The sequence below is a fragment of the Panthera onca genome, chromosome F2, assembly GCF_046562875.1.
Source record: "Panthera onca isolate mPanOnc1 chromosome F2, mPanOnc1 haplotype 2, whole genome shotgun sequence".
Classification (NCBI taxonomy): domain Eukaryota; kingdom Metazoa; phylum Chordata; class Mammalia; order Carnivora; family Felidae; genus Panthera; species Panthera onca.
Window position 1 is genome coordinate 771688 of NC_138356.1, and position 15900 is coordinate 787587.

Genomic DNA, 15900 nt, shown 5'->3' on the forward strand with positions numbered 1-15900 from the left:
TCCTAGAAAGTAGAAAACACTTAATGAATGATCTGTCAATAACATGCGCTTGAAAAAGAATTCTCCAAATTTAAAGCAGAGAATGATTAATTGTAAATATGTACGAATATCAATTTTTATCAGGACGCTGAGAGGGTCTTTCACAATTATTTTAAATTATTGAGGACACAAGTTGAACTTCCAGTTTATGACTAAGACATATTACCATTGTAAAGACGTACTCTTTCCCTTTGACTCTGGGTGGCCTCTCACAGGTGCCAGGATAAACTCCACTTGTTTGTAGCAGAAGACCTTCAGGGTCTGCACACTGCCACCAGGAGCTTCACCTCCCCTCAGGCCAGGGTGTGTGGAACCCAGTCACTGAACTTCTAGCCCCTCTGAGCCACTGCAGGCTTTCGAGAAGAAAGGTCTTCTGTGAGCCCCTCTGTTTCTCCACCCTCAACTCAGGCCGTTTCTCCAGGAGCCTCCTGCACCGTTCAGTCCAGGGCAGATTCTGTTTTACGTATTTGACACGGGAAATCCCTCTGCCTCGGTATGGGTCATATCGTGTGGGGATTACCCCACTCTTCTGAAAGCTTCTTCAAGCTAGGCAATATGTTTTATTTGGCTTTGCATCCCCAGTGCCTAGAATAGTGCTTGTCCATCTTAAACATTTATTTCAATGACCTCAAAATATGTATTTGCAGCGTGAACTCAAAGTATTTTCTAACCCACACATTCAGTACATGTTTCACTTTCACTAAGCAAAATAATCATACCAAAACCTTTCCGTAAGTATAAAAGAAAAAAAGGTAGTCTAAAAAAATTACCTTGTTTGCTTATAAAACTGATGAACTCCTGAATTTCTATAATAGTTTGTACAGACTGCACTTTGGTGAGTCTACTTCTGTGTAAGAGAACGTCAATACTTGAGTAATTCTAGAAAAAAGATATTTAACATTGTTTATAAATCAATTTCCTACTTTAAATTTTAATACAGTTCCCTAAAACATGAAATACAGCAACTACCTTACATCAATTACAAAAATGTGTCTCAGAATAGTTAATAATTAGCTCATAGAAGCAATTAACAAACGGTTTAAAATTTTTTAAATAATTCAGGTTTTTAATCACATTTTGGCTCAATGAAGTCAATAAAATCAATACAACTGGGCTACTGTTGCCTCTATTGACCACCAGTTTTTAAAAATCACAACATCCTATAAAGTAAAACTGCCAACTACAGAAGCCAACTCCTTCTTCTCCAATAAACTTCCTCTATTAAGCAAATTCAAAAAATTTTTAAAAATAACGATACTGAATGAATATGCTTCTATGATCAATATCAGCCAATGATAAATGTTAATTAATAGGCTCTATAAAGACACTGACTTTAAAACCAAATATCAGAAGATTCTCATAAAAGCAAAAAGGAAAGAAGGTATAATGGTGGAAAATGATCAGGGAAGATTAGTTCATACCCTCCACAAAGCAACCAAACCTCCATTCAGCCACTCTAGATGAAAAGTCTACTCTCAAGTGTTCTTTAACAGCACAACCCTATGTGTTAAGTAACTTGAATTTAAACAAAATCTTGGAAGAAAAAAATAAAACCCAAGGAAAAGCAAAAAACAAAAAAACAAACAAACAAAGAACTTCTTAAACAGAAAACCAAAAGGGACTAAAAATGCATTAAGCCATTTGCAACTACGTGGATGGAACTAGAGGGTATTATGCTAAGTGAAATTAGCCAGAGAAAGACAAAAATCATGTGACTTCACTCATATGAGGAATTTAAGAGACAAAACAGATGCACATAAAGGAAGGGAAACAAAAATAATATAATAACAGGGAGGGGGACAAAACAGAAGAGACTCATAAATAACGGAGAACAAACTGAGGGTTACTGGAGGGGTTGTGGGAGGGGGATGGGCCAAATGGGTAAGGGGCTTAAGGAATCTACTCCTGAAATCATTGTTGCACTAGATGCTAACTGATGTAAATTTAAAAAAAATAAAAAATAAAATTTAAAAAAATGCATTAAGACAAAGGACAAAGTGAAAAGATTTTAGAAGAAACTTTTTGTGTGTTGATTTTTTTTGTTCATGAGTTTATGGACTTAAAAGTATCATAGAAATGGTACAGTTCAGATGGGTGTATCTGTATTACCTGCATAAAAATCTGAATGCAATTTTCAATATAATATTTGGCTCTATCAACATCATCTTGTAAGATGTAAAGAAGACTCAATTCCTGACTATAATGCAGCTCGATAAGAGCCTTCTGAACCTCCTTGTTCACAGCCTCATCAATAAATGTCAGCAGAGACTGGTCAGCCTCCCCTTGAAGCAGTAACTTCAGCTTGCTGCGGATCATGTAAGGTAGATAGGTCTCCTAAGGAAGAGAAGACTACTTGTAACTTCAGAAAAACAATATGAGTTATTTTATTACTACAATATCCATTGGTATAGTTTTGTAGGTCCAGATTTAGATCCAAAGTGACAATGTTTGATGTTTCAAACCTAAAACTACAATTCTTAGGACACATTCACTTAAAATTATTGATTTTTGTAACCACAAAATACACAGAAACATGTTGTATGGAAAACGGGAGCTACTTTTAGCTGAAAGATCTTTGGATGTTACACACAAGTGAGGAATCTACAAGCACAGCCAAGACAGTTGCATCGTGGGGACCAGGTGAGTCATTTCCCTCCAAGAGTTGGGGTGATCCCATGGGAGGGGAGCCATGTCACCCCAGGGGTAAGGGCTACCCCATGTGTATCCTGTGTGTCAGGGCAGAGACACCAAGAAATATTCTTCCATGTAGTTATACTATGGATATTAATGTTTATTTTTAAATGCATCCCATTTACTTGGAAAGGAGTGGCCAAAAGTGGCTAAAAAAGAGATTAAAAAAATGGCTACAGAGATTTAACAATACTGTGGAGTTGTTGGGGGGAGTCAGGTTACACAAATGTTCTGTGCTTTATAACTACTACCTTGTTTTTGAAAAGTTTTAAACAATTTCATTAATTAGAAAACAGCTATCTATAATATTTATCTCAGTGACTTCAAATGGAATTCTACCCACCTGATAAAATGGTTCACTCCACATTTTGTTTAGATCTGGAGGGTTTTCATTGTCAACGCTGACTATAGAACAGTACGCCAATGATTTCCACTCAGCAAGCTGGTTGTAACAGTCGAGGGATGCGAGTTCCCAAAAATCCTTCTCAGCTTCAGTAGGCTCACCACCTACCCACTCTTGTTTATTGAGAGCCTCATGAAGGAAAGTTCATACGGTTATTTTAAAAGTTGGAAGGAATACAAACGAAAACATTTGTATTATAGGTAGTAAACTACTCATGCTAAGGACGATAATTTTCAGATTTATGACAAGGGGAGAGAAAAGAGAAAACAGAGTAACACTAAATGGAAGAAAAAAAACCAAAAGAAATCTCACAGGAACAAATCAACGTAACAACCAAGAGGAAACGATTTCTCTGAGAAACTTACCAATGAAGCCAATTACTAAACTGAAGGTTCTGAACGACCCAAAATTTGATCTGAATCAGTACTGTGGATTATTTACTACTTAAAGAGCTCTTAGATTGAAAATTAGAAAATAGGACATTCACAGAAAATTGCAAAGGACTTTTACAATCCGGACTGCCCATTCAAGAATCTGATAGGTCATGGACTCTGAATTTAAACTACTTGCTAGACATCTATACCTAGATAGCCACTGGCAACTCAAAATACAAACTGTACAAAGCTGAACTTAGTCATCTCCAAACCAATTTTTACCTATCTCTTTATAAAGTTTTTACTTACTGAAGGAAAACAATCTACCCTTAGAGAAATTATAGAATAACAGCAGATACTGAAATAACATCTTAACAGTTTTACAGCATTTGGTATGAAATGCTTTCTCTTTTATTCAATGATGTTTTCTTAAAAAGAGTAAAAGATAAAGCAATAGTTATTTCACATTTTGTTGTTATGAAACTATTCTCTGCTACTAATTTTTGTGTAAAAACCAAGGAATAAAGTTGAAACATTACAAAACTCTAAAGTCTAAAGGTAACAGTTTTTCCAATCAGAAAACAAAAGTGCTTAAGCAACTGGTATATTTGCTAGTGATCAATTTTACCTCATTATACTGTTTAGCGGCTTCAGAGTAATCGCTTCTTGCCTCTGCTAATACCGCATTCTGAGTGATTTGCTTTGTTCCTATCTCACTACTAAAAATACCACGGAGGACGTCATATTCTCCAATTGATCTATACAGTCTAAAAACAAGCCAAAAAGAAAGTCCAAATCAATGACTACGTCAATATTTTTTAAGTTTTTATTCTAATGAAATGATATTAAATCCAGATGTCACATTATCTTAGCCAAAAAGGATATATGTTTTTTTTTGTTCTATAAATATAAAATCTTACACACTATGAAGTTACCATTAGGTTTTACTACTTTAGTCATACAGGAAGCAGAGATTATTCTAAAGAGCATTTAAAGTGAAATCTGAAAATATTGTAAGTTTACACTGGGTAAATTGTGTCATTAAATAAGACCATTCTGTGTTAATCCATTACAGTAATAATGCACATACCAGTGGGTGACCTATTTGAAATCCTGTCTAGACCTAAAATTTGGAACATAGCCAAGAGTCCAGAGTGAGTAAAAATTAATCCTGCTTCTAATAAAGCCATGTTTTAATCCACATTCTATGGGCCATCTTGATTCTACTGACAAGTAATTTTCTTACAGCCTTACTATATGCTTGAGCACCCATTCTTCTCTTCACATTAACAAAAATCTACTTTATCCCTTCAACCAAACTCCCTCTGTTAAGATATTCTCAAGTAAATTTTTAATAAGTTTGTTCCCTTCCCCTACAATTTTTTTCCCCCTCTTTTAAGTTTCAACACAAATGTTATCTCTTCCTGATGCTGCAGTCACCTGGCCAGCCAGTGAGGACTGCTTCCTCCTTGGCTTTCCTGCAGTTGGGTCCTTTCGCAGGTATGAAATCTCATGTACTTATTACATCAAAAAAGCCCCACGGGCTCTCTCAGAGCCTAAGGATTCCAAATTTAGATAAAAATCTAGTAGACACGGCCCTCTCTTTGCCCTGCTCATAGAGGCTTATGGGTAACAAGTCAGAGGCAGAGGTGGGGAGATGGGAGGTAGGACAACAGCTCACAGTCCAAGAGCTCAAGAGGAGATGAGAATTACAAACATTTTTCAGTAGCTGGAAAAGAGATCAGTCTCACATCCACCTTGCACTGGCCCCATGGTCCCAGGATGATACGCACTATAACATGGTCAAAATGATGACCCAAATCATCAACAGGCAAAATTATGTTCTCACTACTCTGTTTGAAAGGAATGTAAAATATTATATGTAAACTATGAAGAAGTATTAAATAAAGTTAGAAAACAGTGTTTAAAGTTTAGGCTCTAAAAGTTGTGTGCTTCATTTACCCAGAAAATACACACGAGTTTCTCATTCTCTGAAAATATTAAATATACAAACTGTTACTGACTGTTCATCTACACATCTGGAACAACAGGATAACAACAGCTCCTTAGACAGAAGCAGTATTAGCCAAGACGCACCCTCTGAACTGCCCTCTGTCTTCTTGCCTCTCAGAGATCTCACCACCTCCCATTTCATGTTATGGTTAGTTATACAGGAAAGTACATATATTTCCTACTGGTTGGCTACTTTTGTGTCTGGGAGATATGTTTAATTCTTCTTAGCACCTGACATAATGTCTTGTTCACACATAATGCTCAGTTAAGATATGAATAGTACAAGGATTCCTCACCTTTACTTTTATTCTCTTTTTTCCTAGAAACTGAAGATCTAAAAATCAGCACTAAAAAATATAAGTTCAAATTTAATTTTAACCTAATCTAACATCCTTCTCAGAATTAGACACTGGCTTTTTTATAATGAAACCACAAGTAAGGAAAAAAACACACATAATGCAAAATGGCATAGAATGACAAAATGGAACTTGTTTTTCCTAAATAAAGTAATTGGATTAAATTGTCTATAAAGAGTTTGAGTCCTGCTGAAAATAAATTATCTTCAATTCCATTTAAGTAAAGCAGTAAAAACATACAAAACTAAGTAACGGCCACACTTTACAGGAAACTAAACTTGGTAGTTAACACCCTGAGTCCTTTTAAAAGGACTGTGTATGTTTAATTAATTAATCTTTCCTGGAGCAAGACATTCCTTGTTGTGACGACTATTCTTAACTCATGGAATGGTACTTAGCCAGAGAGATTTTTCAAAAAATTTCACAAAAGTGTTATGATCAACTTTATTTGCTCATTTTCTGCCAAAATGAAAAGATTTTTGTGTATTATTTTAGTCAAATTTACTGTTCTCCCAACAGTGGATCACAAAGCTTACTTAGCAAGTTCCATCCATCTGACGACATCAGGTGAGAGGCGAGTCCTCCCCTGAAACCGCTTGGCAGGTGGCTCTGGTGGTAGCAGCTGGAGCAGGGCCTCTTCAAGGAGGCGGATGCCCACGGGCTGCTGCAGGCTGGCCAGGCAGCCAGCACTGACAGAAGCTGGGTTGAGGCTCAGCAAGTCTGTGTGTTGGCAACTGATTTCCTATGAAACCACAAACACATGCAGCTATTTAGGTTGTGATACTTTGACCGTATCTTCACAAGTGAATAACCCATTTTACTAAACATGAAAGAACATTTTGATGTAAGTAGTGATAGAACCAGAAAATTTCTCTGTGTAATTCTATTAACAAAATTTCCTCAACATTCAGCTTGCTCAAAGGAGGAAATGATCTTTGATTTTTACACCATCAATTTAGAGATTACTTTAAAGAAAAGTACTAGCAAATTATGAAAAATTATATGCTCTATATATCTAGGCATCAATTGCAGTTTCCAGGAATATTTAGCCTGAACGGGTGAGAAAAGCAGCTGAAACACAGATTTCATATCCAAACACCAGAAAGTAGGTACTTATTTCCATTACTCTAATTAACATCTTTTTTTCCATTTCCTTCCACCCAGGGGCTAACCTATTCACAATAATATTGAATAAGAGGATTTCAGGAATTATATTGGCCTTTACTTTGTAACTCTCAATTTGAGAGTCCTATATACACCAATAAAAAATAAACTACAAATCAATATGCAGAACAATATAAATAGTATGGCAGGGTCACCTGGGTGGCTCAGTCATTTGAGCAGCCAACTTTCAATTTCAGCTCAGGTCATGATCTCCCAGTTCGTGGGATTGAGCTTCCCATTCTACTCTGTGCTGACACCATGGAGCCTGCTTGGGACGCTCTTTCCCTCTCTCTCTACCCCTCCCCCACTCACATGCACATGCACACACACTCTCTCAAAATTAAATAAACTTAAAAAAAATACATTTGATTAAAAAAAACAGTATGGCAGCATCTTCATTAAAACACAGCTGAATGTATGCATATAGTTCTTGTGTGGGTGTGTACGTCTGTGTATGCACATATATGCAGGTATCTGGAAAAGACAGTAAAGACAGTCCCCACTAAGCCACATCCACACCACCTTCCTCCCAGCTGTGCCATGCATGGACTACTTACTAAGTCTAACTAAGCCAACTTAAATTCTACATTAGAGGTCTTGAAAGAATACAGATTCTCCAAAGTAAGCTAGCAAACAAAAATGTCTATTAGAAGGAACTAGTGGTACAGGAAAAAAATCCATATAAAATTAATTAATAACACAGCGAAGCCTCAGTCTTAGTTGAGGTGTCAGATTTTGAGATAACATCTGCTAATTTAGAGAGAGAAACCCTGAGTTACACAAGACTATTTTAAAATAAATATACTTTTAATTTTCAAGGAATCATTTCATTCTATAAATATTTATTGAATGCCTTCTATATTCTAGACACTGTAGTAAACAATGTTGTCCCTGACATTAAGATTTATTTCCATTGCCAATAGAAGTCTTTTGTGAAATAGTTGTAAATAAGTAAACAACTATTACTGGGATATTACTCCTCTATATGTAAATGCATTCTCACAATTTAAGTTGAGTTCTGCAAGTATATTTTCAAGAAGACTGACTCTTCTGTATAATCTTGTTGACAGTATCATTTTACTTTATAAAGAGTGATTTGCTAAGCCAAAAAAACTTCAGCTGACTGATTACACTTCTTATAAATTCCAAAAGAGAATAAAGTAATGAAGTCTAATTTGTAAAATGATGACTGCCTAATAGAATTAATAACAATATTTTTTGTTTGGACTCTTATCTCACTGTAGTAGGTGAAGGCAAGGGCCATTTCTTCATTTCAAATATTCCATAGTTGTTAAATAAAGATTTACACATAAAATATCCTCATTAGATGTTTTGTAAAGAAAGCCAAGGGGCGCCTGGGTGGCTCAGTCGGTTGAGCTTCCGACTTCGGCTCAGGTCATGATCTCACCCTCCATGAGTTCGAGCCCCGTGTCAGGCTCTGTGCTGACGGCTCAGAGCCTGGAGCCCGCTTCTGCTTCTGTGTCTCCCTCTCTCTCTGACCCTCCCCCATTCATGCTCTGTCTCTGTCTCAAAAATAAATAAACATTAAAAAAAAAATTTAAGAAAGCCAAAAAAAGTTTTTTAAGGTTTATTTGTTTTGAGAGACAGAGAAAACAAGCAGGAGAGAGGCAGAAAAAGGGAAAGAAAGAAAATCCCAAGCAGGGTCCACACTGTCCGTGCAGAGCCCAATGTGGGGCTCAAACTCACAAACCAGGAGATCATGACCTGAGCCAAAGTTAGATGCCCAACCAACTGAGCCACACAGGCGCCCCAAGAAAGTTAAAATTTTATATGAAGTTCAAACAAGTGATGAATAGCATAAATGTATTTAACATCTGTTAAATTAAACCAAATTAACATCTGTTTGCCAGTCACTGACTGGGATACAATCAGGATAGTCTGACAAATACAGGATATGCAGCAGACAAGAAACTCATTCTGAGATGTCATGGTGGGGCAGTGGCATCTCAAAGAGACCCTACCCCTTGCTAGAACAAGAAGTCACATAAATGCCATACCAAATGTGCTAAGACGTCATGGAGAGAGGGAAAATAATCATAGTTTCAGAAATGAACCACAAACAAAGTTGTAACAGCAAATGCTGCAAATTGCAGGCACTAACTTGCATTCATGTTGCTTTTTCCAAAGGCAATGCCAAATTGCAAGCTCTAGAGCGAGTAGAAGTAATTTATTTACTTAATGACGGTTAATGACTCTCTTAAAAAACAATGGAAAAAAACAGCTTTTAAAAATAAATATAGGGACAAAACTAGGAATTCAGATTTTAAAAAATCACTTCAGAATACAGTGTAAAGAGAAACTTCTTTTGAAATACTGACTGATTCAATGCAATTTCTCAAGTCTTATCTTTAGTGTAGCCAGGAGGAAAATAATGAAGGAATTCTACTTGTAAATTATAAACCAATAAAAATAGAACTAATATATAAAAAGAAACTATATTAATAGTTTCATGCTACATCAGAAAGAACAAAACAGGAAAACCAAGTGTTTCATCTCAGGGAATTATTACCCAATTAGTTTGCAAACCAAAGCTACTGATAAATAATATTAAATAACATTATTTTATTTTAAAGTTTATTTGTTTACTTTGAGAGAGAGAGCATACAGGCTGGGAAGGGGCAGAGAGAGAAGGAGGGAGAATCCCCAGCAGGTTCCGTGCCTTCAGTGCAGAGCCTGACACAGGGCTCAATCTCGTGAACCATCAGACTATATCCTGAGCTGAAATCAAGAGTCGGATGCTTAACCGACTGAACCACCCAGGCGCCCCAAGAATATATATGTATTTTAAATTACCCCAGGGAGGTTACTAGTTATAAAAATACTAAAATGAATTGAAAAGGTTTTCCATTAGGGGTACCTACGTGGCTCAGTCGGTTGAGCGTCCAACTCTTGATTTTGCTCAGGTCATGATCTCAAGGGTTATGAGTCTGAGCCCCACATTGGGCTCTGTGCTCTCAGTGCAGAGCCTGCTTGAGAGTCTGTCTCCCTCTCTCTCTGCCCCTCCCTGCTCTCTCCCTCTCTCTCTCAAAATAAATAAAAAAACTTAAAAAAATAAAAAATAAAAAAAGGCTTTCCATTAGGGAATTTGTAATGATCGTGTTTGGAATGGCAGAGGAAACATTTCTTATATGAAAAAGTAACCTTCCAATAAGCATGTTTAAGTAGTAACTCAAAGTATGCCTCTATTAATATCTGCTCAAACTGTATTACCTTAGCATGACCTTCTCTGACCACTCGGTCTAAGTACACAGCCACCACCCTGATCAAGAGGCTGTCTCCCTCCCTGCTTCATTACTACCCTACATTACTTTAGTACTCCTGTAGTACTCAAGTTCGATGACACTACTATGTTATGTTATCTTCTGTATTTGTTTATTGTTTGTCACCCACTGTAATTCTAGGAGGGCAGAAATTTGTGCTTCTTCCATCACTCACTGTCCCCACAACTTACAACAAAGTCAGGAATGTGCTCAGTCAACATTTCTTAAAGGCACTCAGGAGGCAGGAAATAATTTGGAGAAATAGTACCTAAGGAAAAACTACTAACAACATACAGGGTTTAACCAAAACACTAAAGGGACTGGCGTATTAAAAATCAGAACACTTTTACACCAAGGCTGATTTCTAATTATCCTGCCATATATAAGTTTTTTTTTTTTAATTTTTTTAATGTTTATTTTTTTGAGGGGGGGAGAGAGAGAAAGAGAGAGACAGAGAGACAGAGACAGAGCGTGAGCAGGGGAGGAGCGGAGAGAAAGGGAGACACAGAATCTGAAGCAGGCTCCAGGCTCTGAGCTGTCAGCACAGAGCCCGACACGGGGCTCGAACCCACAGACTGCGAGACCATGACCCAAGCAGAAGTCGGACACTTAACCGACTGAGCCACCCAGGTGCCCATATAAGTTTGTTTAAAAAACAAAAAAACGAATAAATTACACCTCATCAGGGAAGAGGTAACCATACAGAATACATCTAAATTGTTAAAACACCTTGTGCTTTGGCCTGTGGAACAAATGAAGTTATTGTGACACAGTCAGGTCATGGCAAAGTAGATAATGCATGTTTATGAAGCACATGTGTAGATGCTCACCTGGATACAAGAAACAAAAGGTGGAAAGAAAGAGAACGTGGTGTTAAGAAAATGATTGAAGTCCTGGAGCAACTTTTGAGTAATGATGTTTTTCTCAGACATGGTCTTGTGTTTATCCATCTCTTTTATAATTCCAGAAAACAAGCTGCCAAAGAGCTGTTTTGCAATTATTGGGTCTCTCTGTAAAATATTCAAAACAGACAAATTAGGATCTGAAGTAAAAATGCTATAGAATTTACTACTACCATCAGAGCTTATCTGAAAATACAAACTCCTGAAAACATATCTAATTTACATCTCAGTTTTGTTTAGAAAGTTTTATCAGGCACTGACGTGGGGAGTATTTGAAATTTAACCAAATATATCTGTGGTACCATGGATTTGGGGCCCACAAGTATATAAGCTAACTTAATCACATACGTAGACATAGCTTAACTCACGAGTGGGTCTGGACCTTTGGATTCCTTATCTTTAACGTGGGCATAACACAACACATCTCAGGGTTGTAGTGAGGATTAGCCAAGATACACATGAAGTGATCAGTGCCGTAACTGGGAAGGTCTCTCAGAGAGGTTAAGTGAAGTTTTTAGGTACTATCCTCACATCAGCATTATTGCAAAGCTTAAGAGAACTAAGTGATAAGCTTAAATAAAATGCCAACTTAAAATTTCAAAGTCCCATCATTATGATAATTTAAACTGTTAAAAACCATCAGTAGCCATTTTTTGTGCTTTTCATATTTGGTGGCTTCAGCCCTAAAAGCATGCTACCTTTAAAGGCATCTTTTTTGGCATTAACCCTCACACTCCATGACCACAGGAACATTATCCTGTATCTGTGCCTATGACACCAGTATTAAGAATAGTCCTGGTGTGCAGGGTCTATATTTTTTAAATTTTTTTTTTTTTTAACGTTTATTTATTTTTTTGAGACAGAGAGAGACAGAGCATGAATGGGGGAGGGTCAGAGAGAAGGAGACACAGAATCTGAAACAGGCTCCAGGCTCTGAGCTGTCAGCACAGAGCCCGACGCGGGGCTCGAACTCACGGACCGCAAGATCATGACCTGAGCCGAAGTCGGCCGCCCAACCGACTGAGCCACCCAGGCGCCCCGGGTCTATATTTTTTAAATGAAGGCACAAATGCATGAATAAAATTTAAAAATTATTTTGCTTGATAAAACTGTCTGAATAAAAAGTACAATTTGATCTGTTCTTTGTTATTTATTTTAAGTAATGTATTTGTCTTACAGAAAGTTGTATGGTTGCAATGTAAAATTTCAGAAAATATAGATTAGGAAAAAAGAAAGTAAGTATCACTCATAATTCTACTACATGAAGACAGCCACTGCACAGGTTGGTCTCTTATGGACATGCACACATCTGCTGTTCGCTAACTTGCTTTTTTCACTGAACCCGTGGCAGACAGGCTCCCAGGTCTACAACCCCAATTCTTGAGTCTTATGCACAAATTCTCTCATTTCCCAGGGAGTCCCAGATGCTCCTGCTGTTACAGTAATGCAGTGATGATTAAAATAAATAACATCTTCAGAGAACAGAATGCTGCTGCTGGACATGTGCCATCCCGGCTGGTTTACAGGCTCCCCTTTAGTTCTCTCACATGCAAGGCTCATGATGAAGAAGGGGAGCCCCCGGACAGCAGAGGAAGCCTCATCTGTTTTGTCCACAGCTGCACCTCAGTGCTTAGAGGAGTCCCTGGCATCCAGAAGGATGCTCCATACAGAACATGTGTTGAATAAATAAAGTATTGGAATTTGAGAAATATAGGAAACACGTTCCTCCTCAAAGAACAGAAAAAATGTAGTCCTTTTTTTGAAACACTATTCAGCATCTTAATTTTTTCCAAGCACCAATGAGGTGAACTGACTTGGACGTGGGTCTCTACGCAGCATCAGGCTTTTAACCTGCTACCATCCGTACACACCATGTACCTCTCCAACATGGGCAGGTGCAAACCATGCCCAGGAGAGCAGGTGGCAGCACCGCTTCTGAGGCAGTGATGTGAATGCATGTGTGCAAGGCACGAGAAAAACTGGGAAATGGTGGGGGGGAGAAAAACACGGGGCCAGGAATCAGAACACAGGGCTGGGGTTTGTCTTAGTTGCACACCCAGCAAGACATGCTGCTTTAAATCATAACATCCATTCTTTGCTAACTTCAATTCTTCATCTGTAAATGTGTCTAACAACTGCCTTTATGTCACAAAATTACTGAGAGGATCTAATGAGAGAAATGTGAAAGCACTCTGTAACAAACAAGGGTTCTTTCTTCTGTGACAGTAGTTATATGAATCAGCGTGTATAATACAATCGCATAGACTCTCTCTGTCTCTCTACACACACCGCGCGCACGCGCACACACAAATGCAGGGAAAAATGCAGTCCAGTCAATACTCTTGTTCCTACGTCAATTTCTAGATCGAAATAACGTATTACAGTTATATAAGATACCACCCATGAGGGTGAAGGGTACATGGGAATATGTACTATTTTTGCAAATTCCTGTCAATCTACAATTATTTAGGTTAAATAAAAAGCTTAAAAAAGAACAAAAGGCGATGCAGACATACCTACTATATGCAACCTTAGTTCTGAAAATTTAATTACAATAAAATTTATGGCATTATATTTCAGCACCTAACATAATGCCACATATATATTATAGTACTCTTCAACTTTAAAAATTATTTTGATAAAAGTCAAAAGAATCTTAATTGGCCTTTTGGGGAATATATACCTGTTTTTGTCAGAGAACTCAGCTAGCAACTTCATTCACTCTCAATACTTTTATACCCTAATGACTTAGAAAAATATTTCCAATCCTCTACTATTAAGAAAATTAACAGAGAAGGAAGAATACTAGTCCCACCCATAAACTGATACTCCCTGGATTCCCGCCCCCCCCCCCCCATACCAAAAGGATCCCATATAAGCAATGATTCAAGTGGCTTAGCACTTTAAAGTTTATAGTAATTTTTTTATACATTATTTCATTGACCAACATTATTGGTAAGAAGAACAGATTTTGCTCCCTGGTTTTACAGATGAAGACACTGTGGCTCAGAGCATTAAGTGTCTTGACAAGGACCCCAAGTGCAGGGCTATCTTCTGGATGAGTTGAAGTAAGTTGCACCAGCGAGAAGAAGGTTTAGAGCCAAGACTTGGACCAATGTCTTTTAACCAAATCCACTGTTTAAGACAAATCAACACCTCAGTTATGTTACAGAATAGCATCAGCCATTTTTTCTTACACCTAGTAGATCCGTGGAACTGTTAAATAGTTTTTATCTGTCAAAAGAAGAATGCAGCGTTCAAGGACCAACCTGGGCCACAGCTTGCAAGGGGGTGATCAGGCTACTGTATTTAATCTGAATGTCAGGAAGGTCTCCTTGACGGTAACTTCTATACAAAATGACTTGGGCATCGTGCTTCATTTTTAACTCACTCTTGATCTCCTATAATCATTAGAACCAAAAAACGAAGATTAGAATTCTTATTTTAAAAAATCAGTAGTGCATGAAATATGATCCTTAACATAAAGGTGAACCTGATGACAATTTTTATCCAAAACAGTTTGGTCACTATGCTTTACCAATCTATGGTAGACAATAAATCCAAAATAAAAATCACTGGTAAATGAACAGCAAAAAGATTAATTAAATATGCATCACAGAGTAATGGGAATATCTAAAATCAGAGAACTTGAATTAAAACTTTTTAAAGCTATCTCAGGGGGCTGTATTTCCTATTTTTTTAAAAAAATGTTTATTCCTGAGAAACAGAGAGAGAGAGGCAGGGAGAGGGTCCGAAGCAGGCCCTGTGCTGAGAGCAGAGAGCCCGATGTAGGGCTCAAACTCACGAGCGGTGAGATCATGACCTGAGCCAAAGATGGACACTTAACTGACGGAGCCACCCAGGAGCTCGTTTTTCCTTTTAATTCTTAGAAAAATCTTGGGCTCCAAGGCCCAGTGAGATCACCACAGCCTCCAACGCCTGTTCACCTGCTCAGGCCAGGCTGACCTTGCACCTGCTCTTGAGTCACCCCCACTCCCCACCACACAGGGCTGTGGGACCTGCTCATCTCTGCCTAAAATGTCTTTCCACAGCTTTTCACTCTTGGTTCCCACTGCAGACATCATCTGCAAAGAGGCTTCCTTTCCCACTTCCTCTTAATAGTCTCCCCTACGTGCTCATTACATTGGTTAATTTCCAACGCCGCACCTGTTATAATCTTAACTCATTCTGGGCTTGTTCTGTTTTACACGCTGGGCTGTAGCCCCGCGAGCGCTTACATCATATTTACCCCTGTACCCCTAGCATTCAGAGTCGTGCCGGACACTGAGCACAATGCTCCCAACAAATGAAGTGCATGGCCTTCCGATGCCTGATCACCACCACGCATCCTTACTGAGAGGTCAGCCCCTTCAGATGAGAACACGTGCCTCACAGGGCATGAGCAGCCCCACACGGCAGGCCGTTCCACATTTATTGATTATTAAAAGGACTTTCTTTGTGTCAGACCAAAATATCTCCCTGTGATTTCTGCCCAATGATCCTGGTTTTATCTCTTCCCTCTCTGCTCAGAGTCTGCCTCTTACTTCCTTCAGGCAAGCCCAGCTGGGTTTCAGGTTTAATTAGGGGCTGTGGCTACCTCTCTGGTGGGCGAAGCAGAATGCCCTGCAGGTGGGGAGGAGCCGCTGACAGGTAGCGTAGGAGGATCCCGGGGCACTG

General features: G+C 38.3%; 1 protein-coding gene across 2 annotated transcripts in view; it reads right to left on the bottom strand.

Moving 5' to 3' along the window:
• Positions 1-15900, bottom strand: part of PRKDC (protein kinase, DNA-activated, catalytic subunit) — a 214317-nt gene that overhangs the window by 55062 nt on the left and 143355 nt on the right. For both annotated transcript variants that reach the window (XM_078441702.2, XM_078441703.2), the window contains 7 exons: positions 14493-14624; positions 11152-11331; positions 6413-6618; positions 4136-4274; positions 3074-3262; positions 2149-2373; positions 810-918 (listed from right to left, as the gene is read on the bottom strand). In XM_078441702.2, coding sequence (XP_078297828.2) covers positions 810-918; positions 2149-2373; positions 3074-3262; positions 4136-4274; positions 6413-6618; positions 11152-11331; positions 14493-14624 — 1180 coding nt within the window. The remainder of the gene's footprint in view (positions 1-809; positions 919-2148; positions 2374-3073; positions 3263-4135; positions 4275-6412; positions 6619-11151; positions 11332-14492; positions 14625-15900) is intronic.